Here is a 24,027-nt window from a genome sequence, read left to right as displayed (position 1 = left end):
TTTCAGTAAGCCAGGGATCAACTCTAGTCTTGTGTCAAGAACAGAGCCAGAGTAGGGAATGATACCTTGGAGGATGGTAGCTGGTGCTGCACGATTGTTACCAGTTCAGAAATTCTGCCATCATTTGGACAGAAGATTAATTTTGCCCATCAGTGTGGGCTGAACCCAAGACTGAAAGGAGAGCCTCATCAAAAATACCCATTTTCTGTAGGCTTGATTGGCTCTGATCATGTTTTAGCATATAGAGGCCTTCTTCGGTGAAGATCTGGTGTTATAATGGAAAACACCACTGATATTTAAGGTTATTTAGCATGAGAGTCTTTTCTATTTCCTGAGTAGTTAACAGAGCTAGGTCATTAATTAAATGGTTATACCAATGTAAACAACTGCTGAAATATTTTGCTGAAACATTTTGGATGGCATGGATGCACAAAATGGGGGAACCACTCATTTTTAAGGCTCTATGGCGGCGAGTTCAGATTTGAATTCCTCCACATATATATTGCAGGAGATCAGTAAATATTTTCCACATGATGGGATGATCTCCTTCTTGAGGGCAAGGTCAGGCTAGGAGAGTCACGTGGGCTCTAGCTTGGTGGCTGCCACAGAAGGCTCAATTTCTCCCGTTTTGTAAAGAAAGCCTATTAGGGAGAAGGACATAATGAAACAGCCTTGCTAATTAATATTTAAAGGGAGATTACAGGTGCTGGGTGCCAGAGCACTTACATTACAAACCTGCTTCTATATTGCATGCACACCCACATTTAAAAGAACAGATCACTTTCATATGGTAGAATATATGTCCATACAAGAAGTTCTAAAAGAGTTTAGGTCCACTTTAGCAGTACATGGTTTTAGTTTTAGAAAGGTAAAATTTTTCTCATACTTCTCTACAAAACATGATCTGCTAGTGAGACCAATATAGATCTGAAGATCATTTGACATTTACTGCAGACACAATCAAATCAAGTTGAGCCATTACCTTTTTGGCGACTGGATCCGTGAAATTACCTTCCATGCTTGAAAGTCTGGGCTACTACAATAATCCCGCAATTGTTCTAATGCTTTTCTAGTTTCCTCCTCACCCTGCTTCCTGTATTCTTCCTCTGACAGTAGACGTGGTGGAGTGGGTTTGCCTTTGGATATAACAATGGTCCTGCAATTTTAAACAATTTATTGTTGCAGATTCCTGCACACTCTGTAATATGAACACATTTCCCTTTATAAAACGTGAATCAGCACACCAGACCATCTTTACATTCATATGCTCGATTATCTGAATGTTTCACTGATAAATACAATACGCATTGCAGTACACACTTCTATTTCTCTGAAAAACTTTAAAAAGAAACATTAGACATACACTTTGTTTCAATATTGTTTTTTATAACTGTCAAATATTGAGAATTATTCTTACCGATAATTCCTTTTCATGCAAATCATACATGACAGCACAACCAGAGATTGCATAATCTGGATAGAAAACAGAACAATGTTGTTGCTTACAGAAAATGTATTTGGGGTGGTTCATAGAGGTTGGTCATGGAAGATTTATGGAAAGGAATTTTCTAAGAATCTCTCAATTTCTATTACACCAGAGTGATAACCATCAGGGAGGGGACAGTTGCTTGAAGAGTTTCCACATCAAGCCGTAAGTCTCATAAATGTATGCAGGCTGGTCCAGTTTGCAGTTCTGTATATCTGCTCTGTAGAAATGTTGGCCTTTTCAGCCCAGGAGATAGACGGCACCAGAGGAAAGTGCTCTAGGTTTTCCAATTGACTCTAACAACAGGTGATTGAACCATGCAAATGCAACTTTCCCATGAATGTTTTCCAAACTTCCGCACTTCCCCATTATTTGTTGAGTTAGGCAACTGATGCATTACCACCTTACTGAATTCTTACATGCATTTTAAGAACTCTCAGTAAAGCTCTTTCAAGCTTCCCAAGCTGCCAACAAGTCACTGTTTGACCAACACTGCTATGGCATTCCTGATAAAGGATTTTGTCTGAAAATTCTCTATTCTTTGAATAAGAGTGTTCACGTTGGATTCTAGAAGAAAAGCAGTCTTATTCACCAGTCACGCTGATAGGACTGCAAAGGGTTCAAAGTTTTCTGCAGATCTATAAGATACCCCAGTAGAGTTGTTGAATTTTCTTCAGATGCTACTTTATTTAGACAACCTGATCACAGCAATCTTTTAAAGCCTAATACCCACTAACCATTTCATGAAAAGACAGCTGAAAACAGAATCCATTTTTTCCATTGATCTCTATATTCACTTGTAATATTACTTTTGTTCATTAGCGTTGCATCTTTGCATTTTTCTGACCATTGCCTGCTAGACTCACTTGTGTTTAAAAGTTGCCAAAATCTTCACCAATGTTTTCACATAAAGACCTCCTGAATGAAAGTAACTGCATATCAAATGCATTTGGCATGCAATCCCTCTTGCGTATACTTGCATGTAACGCAAAATGCCAGTGGCTAGGACCTGTGAACAAGCTAAAAGGAAGGCCTGCAAAACAGATAGTGGATCACTTAACCAGACCAGATATCCACTCTGTAGTCACGAAGACAGCCTGAGTTTCAATTGAATTTTTGTAGATATCGAAGTTTCATTCTTTTTGTTTTGAAGGAGTTGAAGTTTCTGTACGATTCTGAAGATACTACCGGCCTCTCTCACCAGAAATTACAAAATACAAATGTCTGCTTCTCTGTAGGAGAGGAACTTAAATGATCAAGTAAATATACCCCTTAGACTTCTTCAAAGCTGCATCCGGTTTATGGTCCATGCAAACTTTAAACTCCATGCAGTAAATGTATCATACCCCAGTTTTTGCAACTCGCGGGAGATCGGCGTATTTGCAGCTTAAATTTAAAGTGGCGCTGCCTTGTAAAGGGAAGTTTCCGCTTTAAATTTAAGCTGCGAAGACGCCGATCTCCCGCGAGTTGCAAAAACCGGGTTATGATACATTTACCGCAGGGAGTGTGTCAGACAGGAGGTAGGATCTTTTGAAAGCCTAGGAAAAGTTTAGGGCATCTGTACCAGAAAGAAAGCCCTGTCTAGTCAACTATAGAATTGCTCTTGATGGATTTAGGTCAGAAAAGACCATTTTCCATTCTAAATACACCTAATATTTGTATAAGAGCAGTAAAACAGAAAAACACTAGGCAAATACACCTCTGGTCTTCAACCGATGAAATGTCCCTTTTATTTTAATATTTACTCATAAACGGATTTAATAGAAGTCCAAATTAATTGAAATTGAAGAAGGATCAGGTAGTAAAAGACAAAAGCAAAATACCAAGACTGCACTGGGTCTGCAGATGCTCCTGACATGACAAATTGCCCGATTATAACCTCAGGTCTCCTTTTTGATGCATATAGCTTCCAAACGGTGGATCTTCTTTTTAAAGCCAGACTAATTTCTTATGGTTTTGGTGATGGGTCTGCTTTAGTGGGAATAACGTCTATTTTTTAGCTTGAGCAAATTGTATTTTTTTTTCCTGGTGTGCGGTACATATCATACAAAAGGTAGCAGAATAACAATTGTAGCTGTTGGTGGGGGTACATATTCACGTATACAGTCACCTTGCTAGTTCCGGCTCCAGTCAGTTGATCATTAAAGGCATAGACAACAAGTAATTGCAGCAGTTGTTAGGTTTTTCTTCAATTTCAAATTATTTGTGTGACAATATAAATGCACTCCATAACTATTAGTTTATATCAGCAGTGCCCAACACAGTCGTCACTATCCATAATAATTATGGACAAGCCTGTATTATTCTTCTATAAAATGGCAACATTTTCATGAGATTGTTTTTTTTACTGCCATTCCAGCAGATGAAACATGTTTGCAGCACATCTGTTGCTAATGGCAGCAGCCACTGAACTGCTAAGGATGCTAGCACCAGCCATGCCCCTAATGTTTAAATGTCCTCATTCAAGTAGCCTGCCGTGTCAGCCGACAGGAAAAACAGTCTTGCGGTACTGAGCAGCTCTTCTGTGCAGAGTCTGATGTCACCCGACAATGCTGTTGCAATATTTTATCATTTTTCTTTTTTTGTAAAATTGCAATTTTTTGCCGCAAGTTTGGCTAGCGTTGAATTTTAATTGGATACAGCTAATTCAGATGAACGGTTAGATGCACAGCAGTTTATTATTGGATTCCTGTACTAAAACATATTGAATGGATACATCGACCAGACTTTGCTTTTCAAGTGAATCTTGGTATTGTTTTATTCAATACATTTTGGTAGTGTGGAGCATATATTCCCTGGATAATTTTACCAAAATGTAGGCAGTAAAAGTGAGGCTACCGAAATGCACGCCATAATGCAATAAGTGAAGAGGTGACAAATGTGTGTACATTACATGAGGTCTGTTACCATTATAGTATAAATAGGAAATGTCTTCATTTAAAGCTGTAGTACCGCTTTTGTAAAAGAGCATTACATTTTTTTTTTTCTGGCTTTCAAGCAAGATTTTTTCTTTTTTCCTCTTGCTGTGATATGTCTGTACGTGAGCAAAGCGTAACTGCATTCACAGAATCTTGATGTTGAAGGGGGCAAGGCCGAGAAATGAACACATGTCAGGAGCCTGTCCCCATTTGGGAACTTTTAGAGGCAACTTAATTTCAAAGTAAGATTAACGTATCTTTGTATGAGTGCATGACAATCGCACTGAATGCTTGAATGTCACACAATTAAAGTCGTTTAAGAAGCTGTGCTGGAAGTTAGGAAAAAAATAACTTGTTTTTATTATTTTTAATTTTTGTATAGTTTATGAAATCATTTAAGATAATCTACATTAAAAGTCTGATTGATCTCCACTACAAGATGCTGTTAGATCACACTATTGTTAAACAAACTTCTCTTTGATCCAGGCTACACTTTGTCAGGGGAACCCCCCTAACACTCCTAAAGTACTTCCCAATTAATCTCAGTGACATCACCAAGTGCTATGCAATATTAAAGTTAGTCCCTTCCTACTTGGCACACTGTAATTATAGGTGCCATACACAGCCACCATTACCACATTTCTGCATCAACTACACCAGTGTTTTCAAATCCAGTCCTCAAGTACCCGTAACAGTGCAGGTTTTCCAGGTCACCAGTGATATAATTACTATCACCTGTGGATCTTTCAAAATGTGTCAGTCAGTAATGACTACACCTGTGCTTCATCAAGGATATGGGAAAACAAGCACTGTTAGGGGTACTTGAGGACTGTGTTTGGGAAACCCTGATCTAAGCGATATAATTGACTATTGATGCCTTTCTAAATTGACATGGTACAAAGTGATTAAAGTGGAACAAAAAAAATGTAAAATCACTTCAAGTAATAAGCATTTATTTATACAAATAAAACATACATAACACATACTATTTTCCATAAATACCAACGACTTAGATATTGCCTAAATATGTGTATATGGATATAGAACCTCTATAGACTACATTGCTGCTAGCAGGAGATTTTTGCTCCAAAGGATTCAGTATGTAAGAAATATTTGCAGCTGAACTGAGAAACTTTTCATAGTAAAAAAACAAAACAAAAAAACAAAAACTTTAAAGCTCACTATTCTCTACAAATGAAGCAGCATTTCTGGAACAATCACAGAAATAAAACAGTATAGATTTCTATTTCTAGTGCAAATCTTTAATTTGAAAAATTAAAGATAAATCTGCCTTTCATACCAGGATATCAGTTATCACAGTACTTACTAGTACAGCATTCTCAGATCGTGGCACACATTAATACATTAATATTCTGGATTGATGTTTAAATTGTGAAATTTCCCAAAACAAGTGAGTTTTCAGTCTAATCTTTGGGGGTATTGTGTACCTAGTGTTCTTATTTTCTTCCTCGCTTCTTTTGTAAAAATGTCGAGCTAATAAGTGCATTTTTCTTTATTATGACAAAAAAAACTGCAATTTCACAATCAGCACTGGTTTCACAAATGTTCTTCATACATACTAGTTAAATGGGAAACATCAAACTGGAATTTTAACATGTAAAACTAAAATTAAATAGCAATAGACAATTGACACTTCCCCATTCAATCACTTAAGAGGATTTGCTACACCTATTAATATAATAGATATTCACCTGTACAGGTGGTGTATCCACTGCACCGGATACTCAATCTGCTTTGTACAAAATGCAACCACGATTATAGTCAGTCCAACGTAACGCACTTGAATGCCAACATACATCAGCAGCAGGCCACTCAGTTGTAGACCCCAGTTCAGGAGATTGATACTCCGCTCGTTTTCCAGAGGACCATATTTATAGCAGATGGCAAAACTGAAAAAGCCCACAATGCACAGGTAACCTAAGACACAGAGGAAGATGCAGGTAATTTGCAGAACTGGGGTATCAGTTGAAAGGAATATTGAAATGATTTGTAGCAAAAATAATGATCTGTTTCTTTGGAGAAATGACACTATCATTGCTACTAAACTAGGAGCTGCCAATAATAGGAACTCTGGTATATTAACCATTTATCATAGGTGCCTAGACTGATACAGATATGTAATACATACAACTGCTGGATAAAACCAAATTTGTGTTAGACCAGCACCGTTCTACATCAAGTCCAATTTTTCATCAATATAAAATTAAACTACAATGAATCCTGAAAGATTGGGTTGGAGGATGACTAGAACAACAAGAAAAGGTGGCACTTCCTGCCACTGTCATCTGATCACATGTTCAGTTCTGAACAGACCTTGCCAGTTCAAAAGGATCATTTGATCGCCATACAAATCTGCATGTGTGTGGTGGGGGGGCTTAAAAAATTCCAACAACATGACTAACAAATCAAACACATTACATAAAAATAATCAATTTATGTCTACCTGTTAATTTTCTTTCCTTGAAGGTCTCCATGGCAGCCTACCTAACGGGGTTAGCTTCCTGCTCAGCTGAGCATAGACAATAAAAGAAAGCACCCGAAGCTATATAATGTGATTCCCCCCCTCCCTCAGTGTCTAAGTAACTTCCCCCTCAGCATCTGTAAAAAATAAAATAAAACAAGGAATGAAATATTTAGGCTTGTCATGGAGTTCGAGAAATGACAATTAAACAGGTAAACATAATTTGAGGATTTCCACTTTGGACTCCCTGGCAGCTATAACTAATGGAATGTACCCAAGCAGTAATAATATAGGGTATGCCAATATAATCAGTGACGCCATATTGAATGCAAAAAAAATAAACTATTAATATCAAGTCTGAGGGATCCTCCTTCCAAACTGAGCTCCATTTACTGGTGTCACGTCTTCAAGAAAAATGTGTAAAACGGCAAGATGGTCTACAAGCCACACCATTTCAATACTTCTTTGAGCCCAAGAAGTTGCCACTGCTCTTGTAGAACGTTGCCTTTATAATCTTGGGCACCGCAAGAACTTCTCTACTTATAGGCCGGTAATGATGACCTCATGGATCAGTTTTGCATGTGCATCTTTTGATGGGACATGCCCTTGTCATGCTCCAGGAGGCAAGATAAGTGCTGGTCAGTTTTTCTCAATTTCTTAGTTCTCTGCAGATATATGTAACTTATTTACACCACATCTAGTGTATAAAAGACATTTTGCTTTACTCTCCGCTTGTGAGCAAATTGCTGGTAATGTATTTTCCTGACTAAAGAAATTCAGAAACAACCCAAAAAAAAACCCTTGGATTTGTCCTTCGTATTACTTTATCTAGAAAAATGTAAAACGTTTCCACATTGTATTGTAACACTACAAAACTCCATGCCAACCATCACCTGGCTATTGTATTCCATGCCAGCTATCACCTGGCTATCTACTTGGAAAGCATGCTAAGGCTTGTAGTGGCACAACACCTGGAGAGCCACAGATTGTCCAGACCTGCTTTAGAGTCTTAAGAGCCATTCTTTAAACCTTGCTGTGGGAAGTACAACAATACTTGTGGAATTTTTGGTGCAAACCTCATTTAGTCCATTGTGAAAAACAGATACATTTTTTTCAAATTCTAGAATAGATAAATTAAGAATTCTGTTTTCTAGCTTGAAATAAAACTTTAATTACTTGATTAGAGACTTGTTTGCTCCTGAGCAAAGTCCGTTCAATTTCCACCCTATCAATGTGTGTGTTTGGCTGCAACACTGGTTATTGGTGTGGGACATCGGTTTGTAATGGTTGAGGCCATGGGAATTCTAGAAACATCCTCTAGACTGTGGCAAACCATTGTAACCAAGGCCAGAAGGGAAGAACTGCCATCACCTACAGGGCTTTATTTTCCTTTAATTTTTCTTTAGGAGGAAATAGAAGAAATATGCATCCCAGATGAAAAATTCTAGAGTCCTGTTATGACATTTATACCATCTGCTCTGAGATCTCTGTAACAGGAGAAAAGCAACTCAGTTTGGTAATCTGACCCGTTACCATTAAAACTATTTGGGTTACACCAAACCTCTGTATTATTAGCCAAAACACCTCTTCCTTACGAGTCCTTTTTTTCTAGGTGATTTCGATAGTGGCTGAGAATTTTCACTTGCCGGCTACATGAAGGGCTTTTGGGAGAACCCCAAAACTGCTGATGCAAGGCATGCTACTCTAGGTAGGCATTTTGCAGATCTATGCATCTTAGAAAATGCCCCACCTCTATCGCCTTTGTAATGGAATTGTTTGCATTCTAAAGTGCTCTATTTGTTCAACCTTCTAACTTCCAGTATGGTACGGAAATTTCCTGTTTCAGTACCAAATATTAAAAAAATAAAAAAAAAGTTTGGCATAAAAGCCTTTTCCTCTCTGATAGGCCTAGACTAGGGAAGTCACTTGTTTCCCTAAGAGTGTTTGTTAAAGAACCGAGCATTAAGCAGCATTTTAAATTGAGACCTTGATTTTATAAAGATACTGTACCTTTTGTAAACTATGGCTAGAATATCCATTACCAATTGATCTTGGACAGTTAGTACCCAAGTCTGTAAATGCTTATTCTGCCCCTACTACAGACTCTTGGAGCTGAATCCCCAATGAGTCATTGAGGAATAATTGACAAAAACCTTCCTCCTCTCTTCCTCTGAAACCACGAAAGTACTGCCGAGGTATTGCTAACCAGGACGATATCTTCTTACTTCCCTAAATTGTTGGCGCACTGACACTGGTCTCTTCATGTACTGAAAAGAATGGTGTGTCCTTTCTCCGGTTACTTCGTTAAACTGGATTTCGTAGTAATCTCCAAACAAGGAACCTTCAAAAGGCAGGACCAATTTATTTTTTCAACAAGGATCAACTAACTGAGGCCACAGTCAAAGCACTCTTCTAGCCATCGATAACTGTTGGCAGGCATAGACTGGGTAACAAGCACAACAGTACAGTCACTACACTGTCTGCTCAGCTGGGCATTAGGAGGAGTTGCATTATATGGCCTCGGGTGTTTCCTTTTCCTGTCTATGCTCAATAGGAAGTTAACCCTTTAGTTATGGCTGCCAGGGAGTCCAAAGAGGATAAAAAAAATATAAACAAATGTTCAGAGCAGCAACTGTTTTGTGCTCAAGATACACAAAGCAAATAAAACTATAGTCCAACAATAAAAAAAAAAAAAAAAAAAGCTACATATTGAAACACTTTCAGAAAATGTGCCACTTACATACCTAATAGGTACTGCCAATATTCGGTGCAGATCCCCTGGAAATTTTTAACTACTAGCTGGATAATATAAAGCGAGAAAGACCAACCTCCAACTAGTAACACATAGATGGGACTCTTCTGCAGCAGAAAAAAAAGCAGCCATAAGAATTTGTATATAAAAAAACACAAAAAAACACACACACACACACACACACACTTCTTATCATAGCTTAAAATAATTTAACAGCTCACATACTTTACTTCCTAAAAGGATTATAAACACTACCTTGGGAAGCAGCTTGGAGACCATGAACATAATTATCAGCATTGAGGCGACCATTCCTACACTCATACCTGTGCAGTAGTAAAACAGTTGACTTCTGTGGGATAAAAACAAAAATGCTAATATTGCATTTTATGAAAAGTGCTGAAGATTGTCAAGACCATCTAACCATCCTGTATTCCAAATGCAGCTACAATCCATTTCCTATTTACACTATTCAGCAGGACGGGTAACAAAGGTCACATCTTAAGGTGAAATAACCTGAAGCTGGATGAACTTACACAAACTTTTACAAAGTAGTATAATATAAACCTTTACTAAAACAATAACTTTTTCTACATTTAAGTGCCTGCTTTCTGTGCTCCATTTCCAGTCAGATCTTGGTAACTGTACACACCATTAGCTGCACTTTCAAGACATAAAACAGGTCCGGTAACAGTCTATATCCAATAGTAAAACTCAGCTTCCTTTCATCAAAATCCATTTTTATTTGAATAAGGCCTGGGCAGGCAGCTATTTTTTATATCCTTGATTTCTAGTATAAGGAGCTTAAGGCAGATCTCTGTGTTACATCACTGAAAACTTGTCATCTACACTTTGTAAGGTTCAAGACACCTCCACTCCGCAAGTCAAGTGTTTGAATATTACAGTTTGTAAACACACTGCCCTGTGGGACTTTAATCTGGTTTTACATGTTTTAGAGACCTGTTAAACCACTTTATTCTTGGATTACTCTGGAAGGTAGTTGTGTTTGCCCATTTGTTCAGCCAAAGAAAAGATCAAAATTTTACACAATGCTGAAAATTTTCCTGATTGGCATTACAAAATTATTCAGTGGTAATTCTAAAAGTTGCATCTCCATATTAACTAATACATTGAGGTTCCTCATCTCTCTTTCCATCAACCCAAAATAAGTAGCATCATCTTCTGCACTTGCTGGATGTAGTTTGCGCACTGTTCCGCACCATTAGGAATATCGGAAGCTCTGTGTATATTACATCGCCTCTACAGACAAGTACATAGGACACAAATACATACTTGCACAGTGGATAGTGAATAAGATTAACCTGGCCTATACGTTAGGTCATACCACAGCCATTGCAGTTAGGATGTGTTCAAGGTTCATCAATATCTACTGGTTGCTGCATATAATGGCTCAATTGAACAGATTTGCAAAGTGGATACATGGTCACTGCTGAATACTTTTGCAAAGTTCTATAATGTTTCTAAAGGTTTGCCTGGTCAATAGTCTGTTGGTAGGAAAGTTATGCAGGTGGTGTCACTGTTGTGAATGTTTTTGTTTTGTTTGTTTTTTTAATACTTTCCCCCCTGTCAGTGCCAATATGGTGATGTACCACATCTTATCCTGAGAGGATTGCCAATTAGAGAAAACATATGTACTCAACATTACATCAATTTCTCATTGGCATGTACTGTGCAGTTAATCCCATCCCATGTTTACATATGATTTTGTCTCCCTCTCTTTTTGTCTATTCTTATCCTTTTCTAATCTAATTTTTTCCATGCCTGTTACTCCAACTTGAAAGCTTGGCTTAAAAAACAGTTTTAGGGTGTTGAGAATATAATATATGAGGAGAGGTTTTGTCCTGTGTTCACTAGTGATACTTAAAAACAACCACTTATGTAAAAATAACCACTATGGGCTTGACAGATTCAATGGTGAGCACATATATTGGAATGGCATTCATTCCTTTCCAACCATTGCAGAACAGTCACCTCCCTACTGCTAGCAGCTTCAGTATCTGCAGCTGCTTTTCCAGAGGCTACTACTCAGAGATCACAGCTTCCAACACACGCTGAAGAACTGCCCAATGGCAATAAGGATCCCATGCCTCCAAAAGCATAGGGAAAGAGCAATGGCCCAAGACACACATGTAGGTAGCCAAACTGGATGACATCCAGTCATGTGTCAGCAATCGAGAATCTCTTGTAAGCTAAAATCCACTACCCTCCAAAATGCCATGGAGAACTAAACTTTCTATGATGTCCCTACAGGGGGGTGAACACCACCACTAATAGGGCCCTTTTCACACCTCTGTCCAAAACTGTATTTTATATATAAAATAGAAATATTCCCTGAGCAGCTTTAGAAGAGCATTACAACTTCCTGGCATGTATGAAGAATACAAGTGCAAAACATACCTACTGAGTACATCTCCATAGAAAAACAAGAGAAGACCAAGGAGGAAAACCAGGAATAGCTTGAGGTCAAAACCTGCAAAATAAACATGGAAAGATTACGATCAGATGAAGGGGCTTTTGAAAAACACTTGTTGGGAGTAATAGACTGAACACCTTATTTAACCACACAGAAAGAAAATAAACCCAAAAACATAATCCCTCTATGTAAAACTTGCCTAATTCTATTGGTGTTGTATGCAAATGAGAGAAAGGTGACTGACTGTGTAGAAAAGGCAGCCGAGCAGGATGTTTGGTTATTGATATAGTTATCTAAACAAAATCTTATTTTATATTTAAAACATAGTCATGGTTATTATTTTATGTGGGGGCAACATCACATGTCTCTGCACTCACATCACTGAGTGAATTTCAAGACAGATTTACCTTCCTGACCAGAGTTTGTATTTTAACCTGTCTACCACCTTCTTATAAGACATAATTTGTTTTTCTCTTTTCCTCTCAATTCTATAACAAAGCAAGTCCATTCGAACTGGCCCTCTCCCCTCTAGACGCTCAGCATAGCATATGACTTGTGTGCACGGCGGTAATACTTGTAGGGTTCTTTTCCCTTCCCGCTCTGTTCTCCCCCAACCCCATGAACCCACCAGTTTCGAGAGCTAGCCCAATACCATGCTGCACTACTGTCCACACTACCCATTGCCTTACTTTCCTTGTTGGCGGGTATGATGGTTTGTCCAATTTGGTCACCTGCATTATAACTGAGCGGTAGGGGGCCAGCATCCATACAAGTGGTCAGCCCCAAGAGCAATCAGCTCAAAAAAGTTCTTCTCACCATTTTTTGCTTAACAGTCTGACTCTGACTTTCGTGTGGACGGCCCACTTCATCACATACATTTGTTTGTAAGCATCTCTACACCACCCTTTTTTTTGGCAAAATACCGTCTTTTACATCTCTACTTTACAATACGGCAATTGAATAGTAATTTCCGCCTAATCCTTTGGCCCAGGAGCAAGGGACATCCCTTCTTTACCCCCTTTCTGTGTCTCCGCTTATGCTGCCAGGCTGTGCCCCTCAATGTCCCTTGTTGCTACCCCTTATTGGTCTTAACACCTCCATGAACTTAAGAGCCTCTGCTCATATGTTTTGTGACCACTGAGCACTTACTCTAAGCCGTAACCCCTCCCTTCCTGCTTCCACCCTCCAGAAGGTGCACAGGTGTTTGGTTATGGCAGGCAGAGACTTAAATACCGTGCTGCATCAAGATCTTGATAGGTCTCATAACATACATAAACCTTCTTCCAGTAGGCCAGTAGTAGGGTCCTCAATAAACACTTGAGTTAGGCCTCTGACAACCGGCGAGCACTGAATACTAATATGCACGATTATACTTTTTACGTGCGCCCACACAATGCCTACTCAAAAATCAACATATTGCTAGGATGCAACCTTCTCTCACGCAACCTTACTTAGTCCACAATTCACACTAATTTGTGGTCTAACCACTCCATAGTGCTTTGCTGTTTTGTCTCCTAGAGGATCCTGTGGGCAGGTCTCTGTGGAAACTCAACGAAACATTTCTAAAATTTCCTCAATTTCAAGCAAAGATTGCAAAGTGTCTTACAAACTACTTTGCCAACAATCTTCAAAAGTCTAATGCTCCCCGTTGGTGTGGGAAGCTCACAAAGCTGTTGTCAGAGGCCCGATCGTTAATTACGCGTTCCACCGCAATAAGGCATACAAGCACTTAGTGATTCTCACAGCTCAATTACAACTTCTTGAATGCTTGCAGAAGCAAAACCCGTCCACTAGGAATTATTGCAAACTTGTATCAACTAGAAGTGAGCTCAACAACTTATTGGCTGAGAAGTCTGACAAATGTCTCCTTTGGCTCAAACAACGCTTTTATGAAAAAAGTAATAAAACAGATACCTTACTCCCACTGATACTCTCCATTATGACCTGGTCTCCATAAACAACTTATTTAAGACATATAACGAAACACTTTATAACATTCATAAACAGGCCCCATGTGAGGGTGACTTGACAAACAGACAGTATCTCTGCTCAAGTAGACTCCAAGATTACCCCCTCCTCCCAATTACAACTCAACAGTGACATTACCGATGAGGAAATTGAGGACAATATTAAATCACAGAAGCCCCCGGATGGATACCCCATGTCCCATTACAAAACTTTCACCCATCACTTAATCCCCCATTTGCACTCTATGTTTAACCAGATCTTGGGCGGCGAGTCCTACCACCCTGACACTATCAAAGCAAACATTAAGGACCCTTCTATTTGTTCTAACTACTGGCCGATATCCCTTTTAAACACAGACTTGAACATTTATGCTAAGGTTTAAGTATCCGGCTGAACCCACTCCTCCCTAGCTTCATCCGGTCCAGGCAAGCACTTGACAATACTAGACACACCATCAACATAAACCATCTCATCAACCAAACTAAGATTCTTTTCCTGGTGCTTGACCTGGACACGGAGAAAGCGTTTGACAGTGTCTCATGGTCATATATGGCTCTCACTCGCAAAACACTTCAGTTTTGTGGGCAAATTTCTGAAATCCATTAGTGCACTTTATCGCAATCCTACTGCCTCAGTCCTCACTAATAGACTGATCTCCAACCCGTTCATCCTGGCTAACAAAAACAGACAAGGCTGTCCTCTTTCTCGGTTAATATTCTACCTGGTCATTGAACCCCTGGTCAGCAGAATCAGACAAAACCCTGACATCTCCTGAGTCTCCACCTCCAAGTCTGAATATAAAATTGCCCTTTTTGCAGACATTGCCTTCTGTCCCTTACTAAGCCACTTATTTTGCTCCCCAACCGCTAAAGAATTATCTGACTTTGAAGCTTTAAACACATTTGGTTGTCCTATCCGAGCATTGCATCTTTCTGTGAAGAACCCGTATTGCAAGGGTCACTGTGCTCACCCTTCGGTTTTCCATTATTAACTGCTCCACTGTGCCTCTGTTCTGCATGTGAGCAAGTCCATCGACAAGCTCATCTTGCATATCTAATGTGCCACGAAAATCCAAATCACTCACAACTGGGTTAATTACAAGCCCACACTGCCATCTAGTGGCTGTAAATAAACTCCAGGAAGAATTTTTACAAACGAGCTGATTTTCGTGCAAAGTGAAGCGCACTTAACACTGCCTACAGTGTGTCTATATCGCCTTCTTCGTTAGAGGGTTAATGAAGAACCCCAACACTAACTACTAGCCTGAACCCTCTACGTACCATCTCACAGCCGGTCTGCGCAGCACCTAGTAGCTCATTAAAGCAAGGTGTTAAGCCCTGAATAAATCTATAAGCTGCTCCTCCCACAAGTCTTTTGCCTCTTTGAATCATGCCCAAGCTACCCATGTTCATGGGGTGATCGCACTGTGTCCCTCTACCCATGTCACCCTAAATATTAGTCTCTGACTCAACCATCTTTGATGTAAACCGTCCAAAACTATTGCTATGCTAACAACATATCACTTAATATCTTACGCACTTCTGTGTAGCAGGTGTCTTAGATAGCCTTATTTCTCATTGCTGCTCCTTTTGACAGATGTCAGCATGGCTTCATTCACTTCAAACTACAGATTACCATTCCAGATGTTGGTGCCTCTAAGAGGTCAGAAACACCCAAGAGAAAGGCCTCCTCTGCTACTCCAGCCACCAATTCAGCTGCTCAACATGTGGTCTCCACTGACAACCTGGATACCGATGGTCCCATCACGATCAAAACTATGCGGATCACGTGCTGCATGTTTAAATCTGAATTATCAGAAATGAGATCGTCAATCAGGGAGATACAGCAGGAAGTAGCAGAATTGGGTGGTCAAACCAGTCACTTTGAAGATAAAATGGAAGAGCTGACGGCCTTGCATAATGACCTCATAATGGAGCATGAAACCTTGAAAGTAGAAGTCAACACACTTCAGGACAAAATCGCAGACATGGAGGATAGATCCAGACGAAACAACATTAAGATTTGGGGTATCCCAGATTCAGTCACCTCAACTGAACTGCTCCCCTATGTAACGGGCCTTTTCCGCAAACTACTGCCTGGGGCGACTGAACAACACTTGATGATAGACCGCATCCATAGGCTTCCTAGACCAAGATCCGCGTCTGATGACCTATCTAAAGATAAACTCTTGAGAATCCATTTCTTCCAAACCAAGGAAAGGATACGGAGAGCAGCTAGATCAGAGGATAACGCTGATCTCCTTCAGAAGCTTCAGATATTTCAAGATTTTTCCGTAGCTACGATATCTAAACGGAGATCTTTTCAAGCAATGCCTAAAGCACCAAGAGACCCAGACATCATATACAGATGGGGGATTTCCGTTCAATTTAATCATCCGGAGGAATAACTCCACCCATACTATCTCATCGGCTGAGGATGGAATAGCGCTATTGAAATCCTGGAGTGTCCCTGTTCAGGAGCCAGCCTCCCCCCGAGGTCTCGCGTGAGACAAGATTGTTCGAAATGAGTCTTTCAGTGGACTTAAATAGTCTTGAACTTTCCCCATCTGAGTAAATACTCTGGAAGCTCCTACAACATCATGGTCTTCGAGATACTGATTATACAGTTATTCAAGCAAGACCTTAAGGGTCGACCCATCAGAGGTTTCCTAGAGTTTACTGAGCATTTACATTCAAAACTATGTTGTTGCTTACATTAAGTTATGTTATAATCTGGTGTCTTCTTCCCTGGCTACGTTATTTACTGTAGGTGCCGGAGGACACCGTGTTTCATCCCTATAGACTAGAGACTATTACTTATCCATAAGTTATGTTTAAAGGTTAAGGTACTATTTCTGTATCATGCCAATGTTTCACTGTTATGTTGTTTAAGGGTATTTGGATTTTGAACTTTTATACCTTTGCACTTTGGTTGTATTCTCTTTATTATGGTTGAATTTTAGAATTTTAATTTGCAAAAATGTATTGGGTTGACGTGGATGAGGTGAGCCACTATTGGCTCCACCCGCCCCTAGTTAGTTACTTATTTTGCTGGTTTCTCTCCCTTACCAGCAAATACTCTAACCCAATGTTTTGAGTTATTTCAGTTTTTTCTCCCCTTACTTTTTCTTATACTACCCCTCCCTCACTCCCCCCCCCCCATTTGGAACACCCCAATACATTCTAAAATTGCCACTCTCAAAACTTATTTCTTGGTTACCGCTGTCCCACATATGGACCATTCTCTTTACCCCAGTATACATTGCATCTGGACACCCCTCTCTGAGGGCCACATGGCACTAGGTCACCTACCGTGTAGTATAACAGACATACCCATTATTGTAAATGGTTAAATTTCTTACGCAAAATGTTAGGCGTTTGAACTCTCCAAATAAAAGGAGACTAGCCCTAACCTCATTTCACAAGTTTAACACCGACATAGTAGCTCTGCAAGAAACAAACTTCAAGGCCGCAGCTCCCCCCACCCTTCAGGATAACCATTGTCCAATTTGCTTCACGGCAAATGGTCCATTAAAACGTAATGGACTAGCTTTATTATTTAGTAGTAGTTACCTATGTGCATAACACTACCGTAGCAGATAAAGCAGGTAGATATTGGATTCTAATCAGTCTATTAGAAAATAAGCCAGTGACCTTGGTCTCACTTTATGCCCTGAACTCCCGTCAGATTCCTTTTTTAAGAAGAGTGTTCTGGGAAACAGAGAAACACAAAGAGGGTAATTTGATCATCATGGGGGACTTTAATATTGTGACAGACCCTAGGCTAGATAGGTCCTCCCCTTCATCTTCTTCCCATGCCCCTACCCTTCCTGTTATACCAGGGCCCTCATTAGCTTTTTCTAAATTATTAGCAGAATACGACCTGTACGATGTCTGGAGAACCTCAGAACAGAGTAGCAGGGATTACATGCATTTTTTCTCTATCCATAATTCATATTCCCGCATAGACCTTACCCTAACCATTAAGTGGACACTACAGGCCACTAAACAAACTAAAATCTTACCAATGTCTTAGTCTGACCATGCTCCAGTACTGTGGACATGGCATAAAGAGTATATGAACCTCCTAGGCCCTGGAGCATGCAGACATACCTATTGACACTTCTGGAAGCCAAGTTAGACCTTAAGAACACACTCCAACAATATTGTCAAAATAATTCCCCAGAAAAAACGAATATTCTAAATTTTTGGTGTGCTCGGAAGGCAGTTTTGAGAGGAGTGGCGATTCAGACAGGATCCCGATTAAAAAGAGCTAATGCACACTATCAAACGGAGTTAGAATTGAAACTACAAACCCTAGAATGCCAAAATAAGAAGTTCCCCTGTACTGAATTAAAGAATGAACTTACACAGGTCCAAGGTCAACTCCAGAAATTGTTGATGTCAAAAACACAACAAGCTTTGACTAAACTTAGGCAAAAATTTTATGTCGCAGAGAAGCTTTTGGAATGAAAGTGTAGGGGTCAACGTGAAAAACACAGAATTAAACCTCTAGTGGACAAAAAGTTTCTAATCCTAAAAGTATAGTCAATATGTTCGCTCAGTATTACGCCAAACTCTATAATTTGAAAGATTATAGCTTATCGCATCAACCGTCTCCGTCAGACATAGATGGTTTCTTAAGTAGCTTACATATCCCCAAAGTAGAGCCGGAGACCGCGGAATCCCTCTCTGCCCCATGGTCCCAAGCTGAAAACCAAACAGTTATTAAAAACCTACCAAGAGACAAAAGCTCCAGGCCCTGATGGCTCTACCAATGATTTCTATATTACATTCCAGGAAGATCTCCTCCCAATATTAGAACAACTTTTTAATGCGGGGACAACATAAGGGTCATTTCCCTCTGAAATGTTAGAATCTCAAATGGATGCTATACCCAAACCGGGTAAGGACCCAACATCCTCTCTCAATTCTAGGCCCTTCTGAAATACGATATTAAAATATATGCTAAATTGATATTAAATAGGCTCAACGGACTTCTCCGGAGTTTGATCCGCCCAGATCAAGCGGAATTTGTTCGGGGGCGCCAGGCCTCGGATAATACACGAAGAGTGCTTAATATTATAGAATGGTTTTCAAAGGTCCAATCTGAACTCTTAGTCCTCTCTCGATGCCGAGAAGGCATTTGATAGGTTACATTGGGGCTATATGGAGGTGGCTCTTCTCCGATTTGTATTCCATGGTGACTTCTTGAAAGCTGTTTCGGCCTTCTATTCCAACCCATCGGCTAGAGTGTTTAGCAACGGATTGCTGACTATTAAATTTATGATTACAAACAGACCTCGACAGGGTTATCCATTGTCCCCGTTGATATTTGTCCTGGAAATGGAACCCCTTGTCATATCCATTAGATCCTCACATCTGTTCCCCCTGGTGTCATTGTTAAAAATACCTTGCATAAAATATATGTTTGCCTTACTTTGCAGAAAACTGTCCAAGAAAAGATGACAGGTTGCAGTTTAATGTTTCTAACATGACTCACCTTTAGAAATTGCCACATTATAAGTTGTGTCTCCTTCATGTACATGCACTTGAATACAGGTTTTGTTGCTTTGGAGATCCACGTTTATGTAGGTATCATTCAGTTTTTCCTTCATGAAAGAGAAGAAGAAGTTGTACATGTTGAAGCCCTCCATCTCCTTCAGCTTCTCCTCACTATCCACCTGTATTACTCTGATCATTTTGGTGCTGTTTATCCGAATCTATAGGAAGGATAAAAGAAGGATTTAAACTCTGAATTACTAGAATATAAAATGAATAGTCTTCGATGAGAGAGTAATTTCATCTTTAAATATCATCTGTAATAAAACCAACATATGCCTGAAAAATGCATCTTATTATGACCCAGGAATAAGTGTTGTAAATGCTTTTGTGAATTCCATCAAGTCTTTCTATGCTTTCAATATGCAGCTATTGAGGGGACTGTGCAGGTGGCAGTGACATTACAGCTCTGTATGCAAGTTCTGTGGCAGAAAACGACATCGGCCATCATGTATAACAGTAGCACTAAACATTATCTGTGCCTCCACTGTGACATCAACAGCAAGCTGCTTGTAGCCTTGTTGGACGAGTCAGAGCTGGTAACAAAAAATTAAGTTGGGATAGAATCCAAAATCTGGACAGTAATACGTTATTCAGAGGAACCAAAACAAACAGGATTAACTGGTGTCAAGTGGAAATGCATATTCTGCATGCTGCTAATGCTTAGAGGTACCATGTTACGTTACGATATGATTGTATTTAAGCACATGATATTTAGGATAATTTGTTTAGGCAAAGAATATGTTAATGATAAATTAAAAATCTGTCTTTTCCCAAGATCACAAGATTTACATTTTTGTTTGTTGCAACTGCACAGTTTCTTCTATATTCAGTTTTACATTTCTGCATGAAGCTTAACAAACAGCCATCTAATGGGCAGGTAGGAATATTTCTGAATATTATGAAGTTTAAATATCTCATGCACTGACAGCATTCTCAGGGGAGAATTGAATTTGCCCTGAGGTGCCGCAATGTGTGCAGAACAGTCTGTGGAAACATTACAATTTGTTACTAAAAGTTCAGCTTATTTTACCTCGCTCCCCATAGAGATACGAGGAAAAATGAGTGGAGATTTCTATAGTATTGGCCAGCCCTGTGCACAGCCAGACATCAAGGCAATATTTGGCGGAACTCATGGCCAATTAAATACTCCCCCACAATGCAAGATGCACGGCTCTAAATGATAAAATGTGCTATAAGACACACTGGTGCTAGAGACGATCTATCGATCCTTAGATATATAGTAACATAGTTGTTGAGGTTGAAAAAAAATACAATAAAAAACAAGAGACCAGTCCATCAAGTTCAACCTATTTTTTGATTGCCTGTGATCCCTCTCTTATATTTGAAATTGATCCAGATAAAGCAGCCAAAATTATTTCAGTCCTATTTCTCCCCGATCCCACTAGTGGCCTTTATTTTAATTAATGGTTGTAAGCCTAGATGCCCTTTTTCACTAAACATTTGTATAACCCTTTCTTAAACATCAATTGAATCAGCCATCACAATCTTCCCTAGCAGCGAATTCCATATCTTGATTACTCTTACTGTAAAGAACCCTTTCCTTTCCCCTTAGGGGGTGACCACATGTCCTGTGTACAGTGCTTGGGGTAGAAAGTGCGTTGTATTGACTCTTAATGTATTTGTACATATCTATCTCGCATACGTATATACATCTAAAAGAAAACCACCTCATTCCTGGCTACTCCCTTTCTTGAAACTGCACTATGTAAGCAATAGCAGCATTTAAACACCACCTCACATATCCAACCATGCCCCATTGTATGATGAGGGCACATTTAGGTTATAAGAAGCAGGTCCTGACTTATGCCGCATCTTATGATACATCATCCCAAAAGGCAACCTCACAGCCAATTCACATTTTGCCTAAGGTAAATGCCAGGGGCAAGAGAGAAAGTTTTGCAGCGTTTTCTCTAGAACGTTGTGTGCACTAATACTGTACATTGCAGTTAGTCTTTACCCAGACAATACCATTAATCTTAGGTGTATGAAAGCTGAAAGGCAGGTACTCAAGCTGGGTACACAGTTTTCATCCAATAATCGGTGAAATCAGCCGATATACGACCGCTCGTTCAAAAGTCGGGTCAGTGTGTGCAGTGACACGATGGTCGAAAGTCTGCCCAAACTGACGATTATCGCCTCATTTGGTTGGTCATACCATTTAATATTTTCGTTCCAATCTCGTTTCCGTTGTGTAGTGTGTATAAAATTCCGACTGATCCACAACAGCGAGTATGAAATTACAGTCATTGCTCACGACAACATGGCTGTAAAAAGTCGCTAAAGGGACATCCGCTCTTCCCTTTATCGTCCTAAACAAGGCTAGTGTGTATGCAGTCCATGGACCGAGTGATCAGAACATCGATCGCATGTAAAATCGCTCGGCATAAAAAGTTGGTTGAAATTTCTGTAGTGTGTACCCAGCTTTACACACTTCATCAAATTAATGTAACAATAGCACATATTTGGGGCCATTCAAGAGTCCCTGCATTTAATAGCAACATAACTAAAGCAGTAAGTTAATGTTACACAAGTTGTGTGAAGTTAAAATGCTTACCTGTACTTTAGTCCAAATATCATGCCACTTAGGTTCAAACATTCTCTTGTAGCAGAAATTCTTTGATACACTATGGGGGCCACTTTTGCCCTCTCCAAGCACAACCACCTGTACTTTGTTTTCTTAAAGTGCAAAAATAAGGGGGGGGGGGAACAATTAAACAATTTTAATGATGTATTTTTGTTTAAAATTATAACTAAAAAAAATAATAAAAGCACATCTGAAAAGTGAAGTTTAATCAAGCTACACAATTATGCTTTGTAAACAACCACTGTTCTAATAAAATAAAGTAAATAAATCTTACCCCTATACAAAGCAGTGGTAGAGCATTTGCACAGTGGGGAAAAACAAAAACCCAGTAACAGAGAAACATTGCACTCAAGTCAAACGTTCTTCAATATATAAATTATAGCTTGAATGTGTGCAAAGACATATGTATGCAATCTAAGGAATACAAAAACTTGTGTTGTACCGGTCAACTACTCACACTGGAGGCAGCCATTTTGTGGGCTGAACCAACCCTATAAAGCATATGAAGCATGCACTCTACCCACTAATAACAAGACATCACAGAAGTACTACGACACCTTTGAAATCTTGTAAATGGTTATTATTGAAATGATGACTACTCCACTTCTGTGGCCGTGCACCGATATACTGCACTGGCACGAAGTACTGGGTTACTAATGCTGTGTACACAATAACTGCACAGTGAGGATAACACAACTCCTGATTACCTGCAGTCACACTACACACTAAGGGAAGCAGTGACAGGAGAAGAGCAGCCACAATCCCCCGCACCGCTCCCCGACGACCTCCATCCACTTCTCCCGCCATAACGGCTGACTTAAACTTGTCACCCAGCCGAGGCTTGGAACACAAGTAAATCCCCTTCTTCCAAAGGACCTGCTGACGTCACCAGGCCATGTGACTACTACAGCAGTCACGTGACTACTACACCAGTCACGTGGTACACAGGCGATGGAGACGTCTGTGAAAGTTCCTGTGTGTAACTGCTTGAAGTAAGGCAGAATCAGGCAGAGCAGTGTTCTAGCAGCAAACCTGCAGTATTTCTGCTGAATACAGATGGAAGAATAGTTTTCCCTGTCAGACTTATTCACGTGTAAACTGCCTTTCATGCATCAATTAATCCGTGAGAAGAGTATTATCAACAGGACACATTGAAGTGGATTAGCTAGTTTACATGTCAGCAATTTCAATATTCCAACATTGTGAATGGGTATTCTCAAAGTTGCATTGCATCTTCTATGTGTATATAGTGCTAACATTAAATGAGATATACTTAGAAATAGACAGTGGTCAATTCTAATTGTGCTTTGACTTTGCTGTAGTCTTTTTATGATTCCCATAGTGGGTCCTGTCCCCACAATGGAGGGTGGCAAATTTACTTAAGGCTTTCAGATTGCAGTACAATAAAGGTTAGGGGGGAAGAATACTCCACTCTAATCACCTCATCCCACTGCAGAAAGCAAGATTTCTCCTGGGCTGCCCACTCCACTGGAATGACCTCCCACACTCTATCCAACTGTCCCCTAATTGGCACCTTCAAACGGACATTTAAAACCAATGTGTTCCTCATAGCTTACCAGCCATTCACCTAACCAGCTCTCCATACTTGATCTCCTCACCTCTCTCTTCGCCTGTTACTCGCTCCTCTTGCGCTAGATCCCCTCCACTGAGTCCCCTTTTGTGCCTGCTGTTTTCCCTCCCTTTAGGATGTAAGCCCTCTTCCCTACTGTCTCTATACCTGTTCTTTTGCTCCAGGTTCACTGTAATAACTATGTCTGGAGCTTTTGGAGTCCTGTATTATTCGTTTATAGTTCTGTACTG

General features: G+C 39.8%; 1 protein-coding gene across 1 annotated transcript in view; it reads right to left on the bottom strand.

The window, feature by feature from the left end:
* NEMP1 (nuclear envelope integral membrane protein 1) overlaps window positions 1-23,100 on the bottom strand; it is a 28,888-nt gene extending 5,788 nt beyond the window's left edge. The window contains exons 1-8 of the mRNA XM_075199409.1: window positions 22,914-23,100; window positions 22,177-22,298; window positions 19,540-19,759; window positions 12,054-12,126; window positions 9,894-9,987; window positions 9,631-9,745; window positions 6,117-6,342; window positions 983-1,156 (exon numbers count right to left, since the gene is read on the bottom strand). Coding sequence (XP_075055510.1) covers window positions 983-1,156; window positions 6,117-6,342; window positions 9,631-9,745; window positions 9,894-9,987; window positions 12,054-12,126; window positions 19,540-19,759; window positions 22,177-22,298; window positions 22,914-23,013 — 1,124 coding nt within the window. The 5' untranslated portion in view covers window positions 23,014-23,100. The remainder of the gene's footprint in view (window positions 1-982; window positions 1,157-6,116; window positions 6,343-9,630; window positions 9,746-9,893; window positions 9,988-12,053; window positions 12,127-19,539; window positions 19,760-22,176; window positions 22,299-22,913) is intronic.
* Between the last annotated feature and the right edge of the window lie 927 nt (window positions 23,101-24,027).

Source organism: Mixophyes fleayi, chromosome 2 (assembly GCF_038048845.1).
Source record: "Mixophyes fleayi isolate aMixFle1 chromosome 2, aMixFle1.hap1, whole genome shotgun sequence".
NCBI classification, from domain to species: Eukaryota; Metazoa; Chordata; class Amphibia; order Anura; family Limnodynastidae; genus Mixophyes; species Mixophyes fleayi.
The sequence above is the reverse complement of the archived record's forward strand: the minus strand, read 5'-3'. Positions and strand labels throughout refer to the sequence as shown.